Raw genomic sequence first — 16,028 nt, 5'->3', positions numbered from 1 at the left:
GTCTCCTCCATCTTCACAATGAGGGAGTGAATTCATGAGTGGCAATTCTTTGCATTCGTTGGTTGCTTTTACATACCTGGTCTCATTTGACCCCTGAGGAGGGTCTGGGTTACACTGCAGGGAGAAGCCTGTGGTTCAGAGAGGTCAGGTGATTTGATCAAGGTCCCACAGCTAGGCAGTAGCAGAGACTGGACCAGAGCTCAGGTCCCGGCCCTCCCTGTCCAGTGCTCTGTCCCCGCCCACATCACCTGTCAGGAGCCACACGGGGAGGGAGGACACGGTGGGGCGTGGTTTCCTGACTTGGACTTGACGCTCTGCTCCACCCGCAGGCATCGATTACCGCGTGAAGACGGTGTGTGTGGACGACTCGCACGTGGCCCTGCAGCTGTGGGACACGGCGGGGCAGGAGAGGTGAGGCGACATCGTCGGGGAGCCCTGCCTCCCCCTCCCTGAGGGGGCGGGGGCGGCTGCGGAGGGGAGGCCCCGCACTGACCCGCCCTTCGGCGCAGGTACCGCTGCATCACCCGGCAGTTCTTCAGAAAGGCCGACGGCGTCATCGTCATGTACGACCTCACGGCCAGAGAGTCCTTCCTGTCGGTGCGGCAGTGGCTGAGCAGTGTGGAGGTGAGCCGGTGGTCCTCCCCAGGGAGGCCCTTCCTCCTGGGCCACACCCACCCCCGCCCCACCTTCACCCCCACCCCACCCCACCTTCATCCCCGCTACCCGCACTTTCAAAACCTGGCTCAGACCCCACCTCCCGGAACAAACCTTTTCAGGCATCCATGTGTCTGTCTCCCCAAGGGCCCGGCAGCAGGCTGGTTACTGGGGACCCAAAGGTGAACATGAGAGATGCCGCCTCTGCCCTCCTTGGGGTGAGGGGTGGAGGGGACACAGGGAAAATACAGATTAAGCCAATGATGGTGTCATTTCGGCTGTGGAAAGTGGGAGAGGACTGGGGGAGGGGGCGCCCAGTGTCAAGGCCGGCTCCCCCCGCTGTGGTTACCCTGAGTCACCACCACCTCTCCCTGCCCCCTGCAGTTTTCTAGATCCAGGGGGTCCCGCTGTGCCCAGCCCAGGAGCGGCACCTCACAGTGTCTGGGGGCCTTGGTCACCACTCCTCAAGCCAGGGGAGGCTGGTCTGAAGTGTGAGGACCCCAGGCTTGCCCCAGAGTCACCCTGGGCAGGGCCCGAGAGACACAGGGCTCCTCTCTGACTGCTGGGCTCTCGGGGAGACTCTGCTTTCTCGGTGTCCTTGCAGCAGGCTTCGTCTTTACTTCCTGACCGCCTGCGTGTCCTCCGAGCCCACTCGGATACAGGCCTCTCAAGGCCAAGGGCGGTGCAGAGAAGCCACCTACTGTTTCGTACGGGCCCCGCCCTGATTCTTTCGCTCACAGTCAAATAGGAGGTCCCAGCCCCTCGCACCAGCAGGACCGCTGCTCTGTGTGTTAATTTGCTCTAAGCACTGCCAGGCACTGTTCTGGGGTCTGGGGACTTGAGGAGCAGACATCCCGTGGAGCTTAGGTTCAAAATCTCTCTCAAGCCCATAGGCCTCGCCCCGCCCCTCACCTTCCTGTCACCCTGTCACATGCTGTAACCACGCCGTTACCTGCCCGGGTCTCTGCTGCTTTGTGCAGCTTCGTTGCAGAGCCCAGCGCTGACCTGGCCCCCCGGCACCTGCGCTCAGCAGATGCTGGCTGCATGGATGGAGGCTGTGTTGCTGTGCAGGCGGAACACGGGGGTTGTTCACTGTTTTGTCTTTCGGCCCTAAGAGTCACGCTTCCTCGTGCTGAAATCTGTTTCTCTGGAAGTTTGGACTGAATGGGCCACTCCCTTCTCTACTGTTAATCCACATCCTTCTCGTTACCAAGAAAAATAAGGAACAAGGATGGAAGCCAGATTCAGGGGTTTCTGGGAAATCTGCTTGATACAAATTATTTTTTCAAAACTATTGCATCTATAACACTGACCATAGAGAAAATGTACATTTTGGAAATGCAGTGAACAGCTCTGCACAGAGCTAATAGCAGAGGCAGGTGGTGGGTGATCTGGAAGTGACTCCTATTTAAACTTTATAATTTGTGACATGATTATTTTTGATGGCACCAGCCGGTTTCCCTTCCTCGCAGAAGTTAAGCACCGGGAGAGACTTCAGTGATTACCTAACTCAGTGGTTTTCAAAGCTTTCCTCCCAGGAGCCCTGGCATCAGACTGACCTTTCCCGCGGGCCAGGGAGGGGCAGGGAAGGGTCATGATCAAAGATCTGGGCCCCTCCTCCCCCACCTCAGAACCCTCTACTTTGTTCAGGATTGTGCCCTGGAGGTCCAGCTACAATTTTGTTAGACCAGAGTGTTTCCCTTTGAACATCACTGATGTGATGCAGCCAGCTTGTTCTCAGACGAAGTTGGGGCCATGACTTTTTCAAGGTCACCTATTCCTTTCCCAGCTGCAGACGGTTAATGGTTGGTTCCCTGTATCTAAACTTTGATAGAAGCACAGAGGGGCTTTCTGCACACACTGAACCAGAGGGTGTGGAACACATGGATTTGGGGTGGGGGCGGGGTGCCAACCTTGCCACGCCATTTTATGTAAGGGCCTTGAACATCTGTGGATTTTGTGCCTGCGGGGGGTCCTGGAACCAATCCCCTGCAGACACGGAGGGACAGCCATGTACCAGCGCTGGGACGAGGCATTTCAAATAGTCTGGGATTAACAGGAATGGATGGAGACAAATTTATATGCTCTCCGCCGTTAGTAGGGGGCTGTCGTTTCTAAGGTCCCTGTTTTGGGCAGAGAGCCTGGGAATCTAGCAAAGAAGTGGAACCTCAGGTTGAACTTGGAGGTGGACCTGGAGGTTAAGAACTGTCAGAAGGGGCGCCCTCACAGCTGGCAGTGTGAGTTCAGTCGCTCCGCAGGGAACCGGCCGGGCCCCGCCGCCTGGCCTGTTCCAGCGCGGAGTGGGGCTGGAAAGCATTGCCAGCCGCGCCCCCCCCCCCAGAGTGTCCACGGAAGCCACGCCGACACAGGAGGTCCGCCTGCGGTCAACTCAGAGGCATCCGCGTGGGGCGGGGCTTTTCTGCATGGCCTGTGGTTTGAGTTCTCCTGCTGTAAAGGTTTAGTGAAAGGCGCAGGTCCGCGTCCGGTGATGGTGCTTCCAGACTTGGAAGGCTCACCCCTGGCGTGCTCAAACAGGACAGATTCCGGGGCCTCCCTCCACCCCCCGCCCAGGCAGAATGATTCCGGGCCTAGAAATCCAAACGAGAGCCGAAGTTTGCCAGGTCGTTTGAGTCTCAGCCGCCACGGTTCCCAGCCTAAGCCAGTGCCTCTCCAAGTCGAATCGTATCCGGGAGCTGCTGGGACCTTGTTGAAACACGGATTCTGGTCCAGCAGGTCCCGGCAGGGGCCTGAGACACGGCATTTCTGACAAGTTCTCAGGTGAAGCCGGTGCTGCTAGTCCAGGGAAGCACGTGGAGAAGCAAGATTCTAAACCACTTTCAGAGACGCCGGCGCTCCCTCGACGGGAACTGGCTGGGTGTGACCTGCGTGCCCGGCGCTCGCCGGGCGCCCTGGAGGACTCCGTGTGACCGACCCGGTTCCGCGGCCCGGGGTTCCGTGGGCACGTGCAGAGGGCTGAGGCAGGCGGTGGGGTGTGTGTAGAAGGCGTGGAACAGTGGCATCATAAATCCGCCTCTTCTCAAGATTCTTGAAACGCTTAAGGCATTCTGCCTTGGCAACCAGCAATCAGAGATGAAACCTTGACACCCAGTATCATCGGGACCCAGTGTCTGTGGCCCACTTTGTGTCTCCCTAGCGCTCCGAGTGCTTCCCCAGCTCCCCGACCTGGAGGAGGAGGGGTGGAGGGGGCGCTTTCCGAAACCTTAGTTTTAAGTGAATACCAGCTCTTCTCAGCTGCCTTTTCCTCATCCTGAAAAGCGATACTGCAGAAAAGGCTGAGATTGCCATCGATCACACACGGCAAAGACTGACTCTTGTGGGGCAGGAACAGCGCTGGGGGAGGTGTGGACTTCCCTGGATAGGAAGTTCTCACTGTCCCAGCCCAGCCACCTCCTGACCATGAAACGTGGCCAGCCACTCAGTGAAACAATGAACCGGAGGCTCTGGAAGGTTCCTCCTGGCCCCCACGTTCCACAGGGGGTGGCATGTGACTCTCAGGGGGTCCAGGATGGAGCTGGAGTGCATGTGGATGAGAGGGCCCTAGAGGATCTTTCCAGCCCATGGGGAACCAAACTCCTTGGGCTCAAGAGATGCAGGCAGCTGCTCTGTGTTATGAGGCAGGTGTGTCCTGCCCTCTCCCGGGCCTCTTCCCAGCTCGGTACCTCTGCCTGGCCTGCAGGCCTCCTGCAGAAGAAGCCCACGCTGGGCCCAGACACTCTCTGTGAAGATGCTCCTGCCAGTTCATCTTTCCTGTACACTCAAAGGAAATCAAAGCCTTTAGCATTCCCGGCCCTGCCGGACCTGCTCACCTCCCCTGCATGGGTTTAACCAGTCCAGTCTGCAGGAGAAGTTCCTCAGGCTCTGAGGACCCCATGTTCAGATCGTGAGACGTACTGGACGTCTGAAGACTTTGGGGCCTGCATCAGGTGGAGAACATAGGACTGGTCCCAGCCTGATGGGCTGGTATTTCTCCCAAGCCCAGGTTGTTGGTCTGCAGTGTCTGCGGTCCCCACGCATTAACCTGAACTGTGAGCGCTGTCCTCTTAGGTCTGCAAGTCAAGGGAATGGAATCTGACCGGCGTCCTTAACTAGCAAGACCAGTGACTCTGAGCTGGGGGAAGAAGAATGTGCAGATTAATCTCACCGAGGCTCTTGCTTCATAGATGGGAAGTCCTGAGCTGCAGAGAGAAGGGACTTGTCGAGGACACACGGCTTGTCCGGCAGCTGGGATACGGGCTTTGCCACTGTGCTCTGCTCCATCCTTGTCCATGGCCCAGGTCGAAATCCACTTCTGGAAAAGAGGCCTTCATCTCTCTTCAGCCCTTCTGGCTTCAGTCTCCAAGCAAAGCAGTTCTGCAGCTGAGAGGGGCCAGGCCCGCTTCCCTCCCCACCCCCACCCCTGGCCGGCTCACGCTCTGTGGTCTGTGTCGCTGGGAGTGATGTGCAGCACGCAGCAAAAAACAGCAGTTTGATTTTTTCCCCCCACGTTCCAAGTTGAGCTTGAAGTGCTGGCAGTTTAGAACGAGCTACACAAATAAATCTTGTTTTGACTCATCATCGGGGGGCCAGATAAATATGGAAACCCCCAAGATATAATTTTGCAGCCTTTTTTTTTTCTTAGCCTAACTGCATGCTTTAACGTGCTGAGAAAGTTTTTGTTCTGGGTCTGGAGAGACAGCAGCACTATCCTGGCTAAGTGCTTTTGTCTCCCAGCAAATAAAGTAGATACTCACACACACACACATACCCACACACACACACACACACACACACACACACACATCACAACAGCTGCTCATCCTGAGCTGAAATCCAGCCCTTGCTCCAAATTGACAGCTCTTGTTATTTAAAGTCAGAGAGGGGTAATCTTTTGAATTTCAACAAATCTATCTTCCAAGAGGCTCAAGTTCAGAGAAAGGCAACTGAAGTGATGGAAGGTGGGGAGAGGCTTCCATATCAGAGCTCACCTCACAGCTCAGGGAATACAGAGGGAATGAGGAGGGGCGGGCAGATCCCACAGGGACACGTGGCAGAGCCCAGACCCGTGGCACAGAGACCGTGTGCCCCACCCAGGAGCTCCGGTCCTTCCCTCCGACCTGGGGCGCCCGCCGGGATTCACCAACATCTCTAGAAGTGTCAGCCGAGGTTGGGTGGCCTCAGGCTTAGTCACCAAAGGAGATGCCCTTTGGACTTTTCATCTGGTGCATAATCATTAGCATCTTCGTCCAAGCAGTGAGCAGGCTGACACCCTAGCAGGCAGGTGAGCAGCTCAAGCTGTGAGGATTAAGTCAGAGAGGACCAGGAGACCCCAGCCCAGCCCCAGCGCCTCCTGTGTGGGAGACTGACTGCCCGGGATGGGTCTCACGCGCCCTGGCCTCGTGTGATTTCTCACTTACTTTTGCCATAGTTTTGCAGAGAGGCCTAATCCCTCCTTCATCAGCGCAGGCCAGGGCCCGTGGAGGGGAAGCAAGGTGTCCAGAGAGTTTGTATAAAGAAGAATGTTGCAAAGAGCAGAAACCACAGCTCCAGCTGAGGCCTGGGCTTTTTTTCCCGCTGTTCTTTCTAAGCTCTTTCATTATTGTTTTTTTTTTAATCCAAGAATCACTTTAAGAAGGAAGACTGCCTCTTCTTGTCCAAGAGGCAGCCCTGTGCTGGTGGTGCGGGGCCCAGAGGCCCGGCTGGCGGTCCCCTACCTCAGCCCGCTTGGTCATTCAGGACCCAGCATCCCCTTTGCAAGGAAGGAAACAGGCCATTGCCCATCACAGGTAACACCAGGTTCCGGGTTAGAGTTCCGCCCTGGAATTTCAAGTCTGATGCTCTTATTTTCAGAGCGTTTCCATGTCAAGACATCCCACAAGCCTTAGTCATCCTCACACATCAGTCTGCAAATCTCTTTCCCCCGCTGTGCTCCGAACGGCAGGGCTTTTGGCCCATTTTCCCAATTCTTCCACTTTTCTTCCTTTTCGGTGAAAATCTCACCGCACAAGTTTCTGCAGCACAGCACAGGCGGGGAGGGGGGCTTCCCGGGACCCACAGTTGGACTGAGGAGCCGAGAGTTCCCCACACACCGTCGGGGGCTCCTTGCTAGCAGATAACTGGAACACAGCGCAGTCCGCCGAGGGCATCAGCCGCCGTGCGCATGAGCGGGGCTACTCTTGATGGACCAGAAGACGCTGTGAGGTCTCGTGGTGCCCGGGAGCCGTGTGAATGTTCGTTGCCGTCTCGCCGTGGGTACGCCGAGAGACCGCCTGTAGAGCCGTCTGGTTAATAAGACACTCGGCAGCACAGGGTCACTGGAAGTAAGAATTTGGAGCCAAAGATTAGAGAATGGCGTTTGCCTATGCTAACAGGTGGATCCTTGTGTGCCTGACTTGGTCGAACATCCTCCTGGATTTTCTGAGCTCTAATGGTCTCATTGAATAAATGAGCATTTTTTCACTGCTGAGCTGCGGCAAGAGCGAGCATGTAGACTGAGGAGGCACGGAGGCTTCATTTCGAGTGGAACAGCCTTTAAACTTAGAGTCAGGGATGTGCAGCTGGACTGCGGACGTTTATTTGGAGGGACTCGAAGGTGAAGCAGTTGGACTGGGGGCCAGACGGCACCGCTGGTTGGTCTCTGTGATCCCACAGCCCTTGCTACTGAGCAAAATGCACAGCGACAGTGAAAAACTGTTTGTTTCCGAATTATGATGGAAAGCCCCTAATTAAATGTCTCACAGAGCAAAACTAGGCGCCGGCGTAAACGTGAGCATTATCATATTGACTCGCCTGGTAACTGTGCAGCCCAGGCCCTTGTTCGCCCCCAGGAGAGGCCCACGTAGGACTTCCTCTCCACAAGGGAAGTGCAGCGACCCTGGGGCGCAGGGACCCTTGGGTGCAGAGGCCCTGGGGTTCAGGGACCCTGGGGTGCAGGCCCCTGGGGTGCAGGCCCCTGGCTGATCCGCCCCAGCCTTGGAGGAGTGAGCAGAGTTGACTCCTCGAATAAACTTGTTCCTCCAGCCCACGCAGGGCGGCTGCACTGGCCCCTAGTCCCTCCTGATCAGGGCTCCTTCAGAGCCAGGGCACCCATGACAGGGCTCCCTGTACGGTGCCCTCCCAGGAGGCACAGGACGGTCATCTGTCTGGCTCTGTGAACCCAGGACCATGAATCGGATTTGGACCTGACCCTCAGGGAACTACGTACCCAATCTGAGGCACCTAGAGACGCCACTGCTGACCACGCAGCCCCCAAACCACCTCCAAGCCCGTCTCAGCAATTCCTTGTTTATTCTGGTCCACATAGACCACGTCTGGTCCCTGGGGGGTGCCCTCAGTGGCTCTGGAAGGACCTCTCTTTTATCAGCATCAGCTGTGACCTCGTCCTGCTCCCACTGCCAGGACACAAGGTGCGGGGGGTGGGGGGGCCCGGCACATTCCATCTGGGATCCAAGGAGCAGGGTGAGCACCTCTGCACTGAGAGGGCTGGGCACCTCACAGAAGCCCTGCAGACTGAGACTCTGGGGGACAGCGGTCTCCTCTGTCACCGCCTGGCATGTGTGGCCGGTTTGTGCCTTTCCAGCCAGGATTTCCCGCTTGCCCTTCTGGGATGCTTCTCTCACAGGGGGATTATCTGTCCCACAGGAAGCCGTGGGAGGCCGCATTCCCATTCTTCTGCTGGGCAATAAAATTGACAACGAGAAAGAGCGGGAAGTCCCTCGGGGCCTGGGGGAGCAGCTGGCCAAGGTAAGGGGCGGGCATTCCCATCTCTCTGGACAGGGCGGGAACCTTTTCCGGGAGCCCCTGGGCAAGGAGGCAAGTGAGCCAGACGGGTGTCCTGGCATCGTGGGGACGGTCCAGCTGCTGTGTATGTGGAACTTGCCAGAAAGCCACAGGCTGTAAGATGGACTTGACTTGAGTGGGGGCAGTTTCCCAGATTCTTTCTAGGAACTCGGAATTACGAATCCTCAGATAGCAATGTCAGCCGAGAAAACACTATTCAACCTCAAAGTTGAGAATTTTGTTTTATTCGGTGGACATTCTGCAGTCTTCACTCCTGAGATCGCTCTGAGGGACGGATCTGAAGAGGTAGGGGACGAGCCAAGATACACAGAAGTGTTTGCAACAGAGACCAGCTAGTCTGGAACATCCAAAGATTAGCGTTAATTAAAGAAAAGCAGACATCGCAAGTTAAGGAATTTAGCGCTTTTCTGTGAATGGGAAGTTGCAAAAGTCTGGGCTCACTGAAATCGTTCCTTCGATGTCTAGGGCCAGTGTCCTGTGCGTCCCCATCCTGAGTCTCCTTGGGGGGGTGCCATTTTCTGGGGTGCCTGCAGTGGCTGGCGGCTTGGTATCAAACATCCTGTTTCCATCCTGAGCTCCTCCTGGGCTCCCCGTCGGGGCAGCTGCAGTGTGAGGGCTTGATGGCTGCAGCATCCTTCGCTTCCTGACAGGGCAGGCAGTTGTTTTTCACTCACAATAAGGAGATTACTTACTTCAGTCCTACATCCGATACTTGAATCCCATCATCTGTGCTTCCCCGCTTGGTCGCCCTCAGGGATGAAGCACTCACCACCCACCAGACAACGTGCCCTCCCCCCGACAGCTCTGTTAGAGAGCTCACCCTTCCTACCACGGTTGAGCCTCCCAGAGGCAAGCCCAAGATAAACTCAGGGCATGTGCTGGGAAGCTTTCTGTTAAAGCAAGCTTCAGCCCTCCGGCCCGAGCAGAGCGTTTTCCAGCAACCACGTGTCTGGGGCGCTGGTGCTTCCCCACAAGGATTTCCCAGGACCCCGTAATTCTTAGTGTGTTCGTAGGTCTAGTCGGAGACTCCTGGCCTCGGAGGCCGGGAAGGCGGGCACAGGCGGCGAGGCTCGCGGGGAGAGGAGGAGGGAGGAGGGCCACAGGTGTTCTGTGGAGGGCCCCCCCCCGGCAGCCGCATGTCCACACGCAGACCTGCATCCACCATCCTGAATCCGCAGAGCTCTAAGCGCAGGGACGGGCTTTTTTTGCACTTTGTTTGGCAGAAAAACCTGACCAGAACTGCTGTGAGACCATTTACGGGTTTTTGTTCACCTCATTTTGAATGAATATTCAAATGTTCCCCTGAAGAAATATTCATACAGTAGATTACAGGGTGCTCTCCCGGACTCGCTGAGGCTATTATGTAATACATGCTATGTGCCTGCATCTTCTTTTTAAAATGTAAAAATTCTGGATTCCAAGATGCATCGGGATTCAAGGATTTTGATCGAGGGACGGCAGCCCTGTGTTACCATCCCGTTTTCTTTTCTCTTCTTTCTACCCCCACCCCCCCGCCTTTTTTTTTTTTTTTTTCTGTAAGTGAAAACAAAAAACACGACTCAGAGAAGTTAAGTGATTTCTTCAAATTATCACCCAGTTCCTCCCTGGTGGGCTCAGGGCTGAAGCTGGAAGGCAAATGCTGTCTCCCAGTTCTGGGTCCGGGCGTGCCCCACCCCCACCACGGAGCCTCCATTCTGCCACGGGTCGAAGGGGAGTCGGGGTGGGACAGAGGTGTGCCGGGGGCTGGTGAAGGGGGCAGAGGATGGGTGGGGCCAGCGTTTGCAGGCATCCCCAACTGCCCATCCCCACAGGGCACCAGCCTCCAGGGTTCATGCCGGATGCCACTAGCACTGGCATTAGCGAAGCAGGAGACCTATTGATGGGAGTGATGAGTGGATAACAATGACCCTTGACCCCACCCCCATGCTGGCCCAGTGAAGTGATGGGTGTTGTCCCGAGACACGTGGGCTGCTGGAGGATTCCTTAACTGTATTAATTCACTGGGCCAACGTCCTGGGGAGCGCTGGCTGCTGGGACCCCTGCTGCGACCTGAAGGGCGTCTCACCTCGGCTTCCCCGCCTGTGACGTGGGAAGGGTGCCCTGAGTCTTTGCCTGCTTCCCAGGCTGGAGCAAAAACGGGAAACGGGCCCGGACACACCGGACAGCAGCTGGAGGCGTGGAGCGCTGGGGCCGCAGCGCACGTTGTGCTGTTTGCAGCTGGTACAGCTCACCCGGGTTACCGATGGCTCCGGACGCCCCATCAGTCAGGGAGCCGGAGGGCACAGAAATCATCCTGGCACGGAGTGGGGAGGGGGCGAGAGGAAGGGAGGGCGTGGGAGATGCGGACAGGCGTTCTCCTCCGCCTCCCCTCGCCCCCTCCAGCGCCCCCACCTCCTCCTTCCTTCCCTGTTCTGTGACTCCAGGAGAACAGTCTGATCTTCTATGAATGCAGTGCCTACTCCGGTCACAACACCCGAGAGTCCGTGCTCCATCTGGCCAGGTAAAGAGAGACAACCAAGCAGGGGACGTGCCCCCGCTGTGCGGTCCCGGGGGAGGCCCTGCCTCTGCCTGGGTAAAGGGGCTGCAGGCCTCGGCCTTTGTGTGGGACCCCAGGGGTCATGGGTAGCCCTCTGAAACACAGTGACAAAAGAAAGCCCCCTTGCCTGTCACCCCTTCCGCAGCTGCCTTCTGAGACTTAAAGGCTGTCCTTTTCCCAGGGATCCCCTTTTACATGCAAATATCCCTGGGAAAGGTCACATCAGAGGCCCCTCAACGCTGGCTAATATTTAGTGGGGCTTAGCTGGCAGCCAGAAGGGGCAAGAGGGCGGTGATACGGGCTCCTGGTGGGGGAGGGGCAGCCAAGAAGAGGGGCTGTGATGGGGACAGAGGCACCCAAGGGGATGGTGCTCAGGGACTGGTCCCATAAGCCTCTGCCTACACCGAAACTAAGGAAACAGACCACACAGACCAATTTTTAATCCTTCGACATTCACGCGTTCATCCATCCGTCTACGCATGCATCCATTCCATCCATCCATCCGTCCATTCTGTCCATCCGACCATTCCATCCATCCGTCCATTCTGTCCATCCGACCATTCCATCCATCCATCCATCCACTTTCCATCCAGCAGATACTGACTAGAGCTCATTTTATGCTCAACATTCATTCTGGGGCATCTCAAACCTATTTTTATTTGAGTAATTAAGAGCCCAGAACAACTTCAATGCACTGGAGGGGTTAGGTTATGGAAGACCTAGGGAGTTATGGGGAAAGTTCTAGGGTTTTCTCTGCCACTGATCCCCCAGGCAAGTCACCCTGCCTCTCCGAGCTTTGACCCCCAACATAGGAATATCCGTGTGTACCTTCCCTGCCCACCCAGGGGCTGTTGTGAAAATCAGAAGAGATGTTGAGGTGGAAGTTCTTTGAAAGTATAAAGCAGAGATAGGATACTTACTGCTATTTTTAATCCTTCACCTCTTATATTTTATCTGGAGCTGGGGCCAAGTGGGAAGCCCTTCCATAAAGTTAATAGCCAATCAGTATCATTCCTGAGCCTCCGCTGTGTGCCCAGTACTGTGATATGCTGCAGAGACCAAAGATACAGCCCCTGCTCCCAGCAGCTCACTCTCTGCCCAGGGAGCCACCCATGGACAGTGCATTACCCCTGGTGATGGGGTTATAGCAGAGGAAGGGGCCAAGTGCTGCTGGGGAACTTACACCACCCAGAGGATCGGGGAGGCTTCCTGGAGGAGGCGTTGTGAAGGAGCCGTATGGACTGTACTCCGGCTTTATCCATTACAGTCGTGCACCTGGGCTTGCCAGGGGGCGACTTGGAGTACTGTCTCTGATGCTCCGGTGAGGCTGGGTCCCTCCCTATGGTCCAGGCGGCCTGTAACCTGAGGTGCCTAGCAGCTTCTCCTCTGTGACCCTGTACCTTCCCCTCTCCCAGGATCCTCAAGGAGCAAGAAGACACAGTGAGGGAGGACACGCTTCAGGTCGACCGCCCCGCCAAGAAGAAAGCCTGCTGCGGCTGATACAGGCCTCCCAGGACCCCCGCCCGGGCCCGAGGCCACAGGGTCTCCCCTGCCTCCTGCACACGGGCTCCTGCACCAGGGCCCCGACCGAGACCCGCCTGGACCGTTGTCCTTGTGGGTGACGTGCCCCAAGGGAAGGGGAGCACATCCCGCCAGGAAAGCTGCTCCTGGTGCATCTTGGGGTCTTTTCTCTCCCTCCTGTGTCTAGACCCGGAGGCCTGTTCCCTTCTTTTCTCCTCCACCAGCTTGGTTTCTTGGGGGAAAGAAACAGATGGACTTTTCCAGAAAATCCACCGCGTGCCTTCTCCCCCCGCCCATGCCCCTCTGAGCCTGGCCCCTGAGGTTGCCGTGGCAACTGTGCCAGCGACTTGCTGCTTCCTGTAGGCCAGAGACAGTGCTGGGTGGTGCCAGGGCGTTGGTCTGGCCTCAGAGCCTGTCTCTGGACCCGATGGGATGTTCTCGGCACATGCGTCATGGACCTCGGCACCTACCTCCGGTTCCACCCTGTCCACCAAGGGGTCCTGCTCCTTCCCCAGCTTCAGGGCCCCTCCTCTCTCAGCAGCCTCCACACCTCCCCTATTTGTCCGCTTGGGTTTTCTGGAGCCGTGCCTTTGAAAACCACCGCCTTTGCTCCCCACCGCCCACCCACAACCCCGACTCCAGGGTGGTCTGGGGGTGAGAAGTGTTTGCTGGGGTTAGGGAGTGGGCTCACTACAGGCTTGACTTTGACGAGAAGAAAAGAAAACGAGGGGGGAGGAACCATCTGCTGCTAAACAGAGCGACCGTGTCCGGAGGGTGTAAGTAAGGCACACACAGCGTGTAAAAGCCACTTTCTAAATGTCCTCAAAATAGCTCTCAGAAAATCGTACATGCTGATTAACTCGGTAAATTGACAGGCAGGCAGGGAGGCCTGACACCAGGTCCACAGCTGCTGACTTCATTTGATTTTACCTTTTCCAGAAGGCTGTATTAATTCTTTTTAAAAGTGGCCGTGATGTTGGCGTTTTGCAGGCGTTTGAGATGCGAACCGAGCGCACTGCCGGCCGCGGCACCCCTGTGACGGCACCGGCCCCTGCGCCACCCGGCACAGGTGCCCGAGCACGTGTATGGGGAGGGGGGAGCTTTTTTGGCTTGAAAACAAGGATTGAAGCATGTGGCCCTCAAGGGGCCTCAGAGTGAGTCTGGGTCATGTGACTGTGGAACCTGGGGTTCCGTGGGCAGGTGTCCAGGGCAGAGGCTCAGGGTGACCCGGCACAGGGGCATGGGCTGCCGGGCCACTCCGTGGAGGCGGTGTGGGCGCCCAGGGACTGCCTCCTGAGGGCGGGAGCACTCACCTCTGTCACCGCCTGTCACGCGGTGTCTGGCCGGCAGTGTTCACCGGGAGGTCCTGGTGAGAGCAGAGCTGGCATCTCAAGAGCAAGGCCCACCTCTTGGTGGCTGCACGCCTGGCCCCTGTGGCCGAGGCGACCTGCGGGGTTTGGCTTACTGGTGCGAATGAGGGGCTGCTTCTGGGTTTAAAACAAAGTGCCAAGGAGCGTTCCAGCTGCTGCAATTTGACTGCCTTTGTGACAGCGTGAGGCCCATCCAAGCCTCCACCTCAGCGCCGTTGTCACCTGCAGGCAGCTCAGTGGCCCAGCGTGGCCCGGGCTCCGCGCCGTGAAACGTGCTTCCCTGCCCGGTCTGCCTCCTTCCTGGAGCGGAACCAGCCACCTTCACGCAGCAGCGCCAGTCCCAGTGCTTCCTCTAGCCCCTGAGGACCTGTGCAGAGTGAGAACCTGCTCACAAGTTGGTGGCCCTGGGCAAAACCCAGGACCGCCTGATGCTCTGAGCCCCAGCCTGCAAATCCATAAAACAGCTCTCTGCCCTACCAGTCTGCCAAGGCGGGGTGCAGGTCGTGTGAGAAGTCTGGGTAGGGACTTAGCCAACTGAAAAGCTCTAAACAAGCGTTCGCATGTCGTCTGTCTCCCGTGAAGGGACCAGAGCAAAAGACAATAGGAGGGAGAGAAAATCCTGCACGTCTTGGTAACTGAAAGAAGCTGGGGCCTCAGGTAAGAGCGTCTCCTATTTCGTGGCTAATAGGACAAAGCTGGAGACTTGGCCTCAGGCTGTTCTGCATCTTCCCCTGCTGCACTGAAGGTGGACAGGGGGCCAGCTTCCAGGCTCCCGGCTCCCCCAGCAGGGTTCTGGTCTCAGAACTTTGTATTTGCTAGGGCCTGGCACTGACTAGACACCAGGCAGGTGGAGGTCCCATGGGTGCCATCAAGACGCTGGGTACCGCACTCGTCCCTGAAGCACCTTCACCCGCGTGGTGTCCGGAGGACTTTCTCTGTGGGGCGGTGGACACGGTCTCAGGTTGGAGGGCAGGGAGTGATGGCTGCACCCACTACTGTGAATGTACTTAGTACCTCTGAATTGGACATTTTAAATGGTTGAAATGGTAAATGTGTGTGATGTATATTTTACCACAATACATTCTTTTTGGAACGACCTCTTTCGCAAACATTTATGTCCCATGAAGGAGTGAAGGACTGAGTGTCTTCAATGCCCAGCAAATGAGGCTCTCAGGCACCCAGTGTGAATCTCAAGCTGTGTCAGGAGATGAAGGAGCAGGGAAGGAAGGCAAGGCTGCTTAAGGCCCTTGAACTTCCGGTGCACTGAGGGGAGGAGACACTGGGAAGCCCCCAAGGATACATTAACATCTTGTGAAAACTTGCAGACAGCAACCCCAGGCTCCCCTCCCTGAAGGGCCCGGAGCCGACCCCGGCCTGGCCCCCCCACCCCACCCCACCCCACCCGTGCACACATTTCTCTTTAGGAGTTGGCCTCCTCGCTCTGTAGATAATTTCCTGGGGAGGAGGGGACCTCCATACCCCGAATGCCAGCGGTAGGTCCAGCCTGGCCCCAGAGTAGGGGCCCAAGCGTGTTGAATGATAGCACAAAATAAATGACAGAGTCTTCTGTTGTTTCCGGAATCTTGCTGCACCGGGAAAGATGCATTCCTACAGCAGGGAAGATGTCAATTTAGCACCGAGAAATATTTGGGTTTTGCAGAGACTTAACAGCATAATAGTTGACAGTAAGGGGCCTCAGAACTGGCACAGGCGTGGAGCTGGGGAGGGACCTGAACACCGTGTTCAGGGATGAGGGCTGACTTTGGCACTAAGCCAAGAGGACCAGATTAGAACGGGGACTGCAGCTCCCCCCAGGGGACCTCGTCCTGGTGCGTGCTGTCCAGCAACGGGACAGGCTGTCTCACTAGGCAGTGAGCTCTCTGACACTGGAGGTGTTCAAGCAGATGTGGGGACTCTGCTCTTAGGAATGCAGGGGAGAAACTGGATGCTGTGAATTACCAGGCCCCCACCCGCACTGCACCAACCCCAAGAGTCTAGGAGTCTTTCGAGCTGACACTGAAATGACAGTATGTCGTGTAAGACGTGGCTGGGAGTCAGAATGGGTTGAACCAGGAAGCCCCCCTGGACCAGGAGAATGTTGGGCTGGTTCACTCCTCCAGTTCAGTTTCCTGCTAACCCTCGCCCCCTCC

At 56.9% G+C, this 16,028-nt stretch overlaps 1 protein-coding gene across 5 annotated transcripts in view; it reads left to right on the top strand.

Moving 5' to 3' along the window:
* Positions 1 to 14,975, top strand: part of CRACR2A (calcium release activated channel regulator 2A) — a 96,033-nt gene extending 81,058 nt beyond the window's left edge. For 4 of the 5 annotated variants that reach the window (XM_064478942.1, XM_064478941.1, XM_064478939.1 and 1 more), the window contains 5 exons: positions 330 to 411; positions 510 to 624; positions 8,293 to 8,394; positions 10,875 to 10,951; positions 12,403 to 14,975. In XM_064478942.1, the coding sequence (XP_064335012.1) occupies positions 330 to 411; positions 510 to 624; positions 8,293 to 8,394; positions 10,875 to 10,951; positions 12,403 to 12,487 (461 nt within the window). In that variant the 3' untranslated portion in view covers positions 12,488 to 14,975. Of the gene's footprint in view, positions 1 to 329; positions 414 to 509; positions 625 to 8,292; positions 8,395 to 10,874; positions 10,952 to 12,402 lie in introns of those variants that run through there. The other variant, XR_010377774.1, reaches the window with a different exon arrangement.
* Positions 14,976 to 16,028: the final 1,053 nt, after the last annotated feature.

This window comes from Camelus dromedarius, chromosome 25 (assembly GCF_036321535.1).
Source record: "Camelus dromedarius isolate mCamDro1 chromosome 25, mCamDro1.pat, whole genome shotgun sequence".
Classification (NCBI taxonomy): Eukaryota; Metazoa; Chordata; class Mammalia; order Artiodactyla; family Camelidae; genus Camelus; species Camelus dromedarius.
This window is presented reverse-complemented; position numbering and strand designations above follow the sequence as displayed.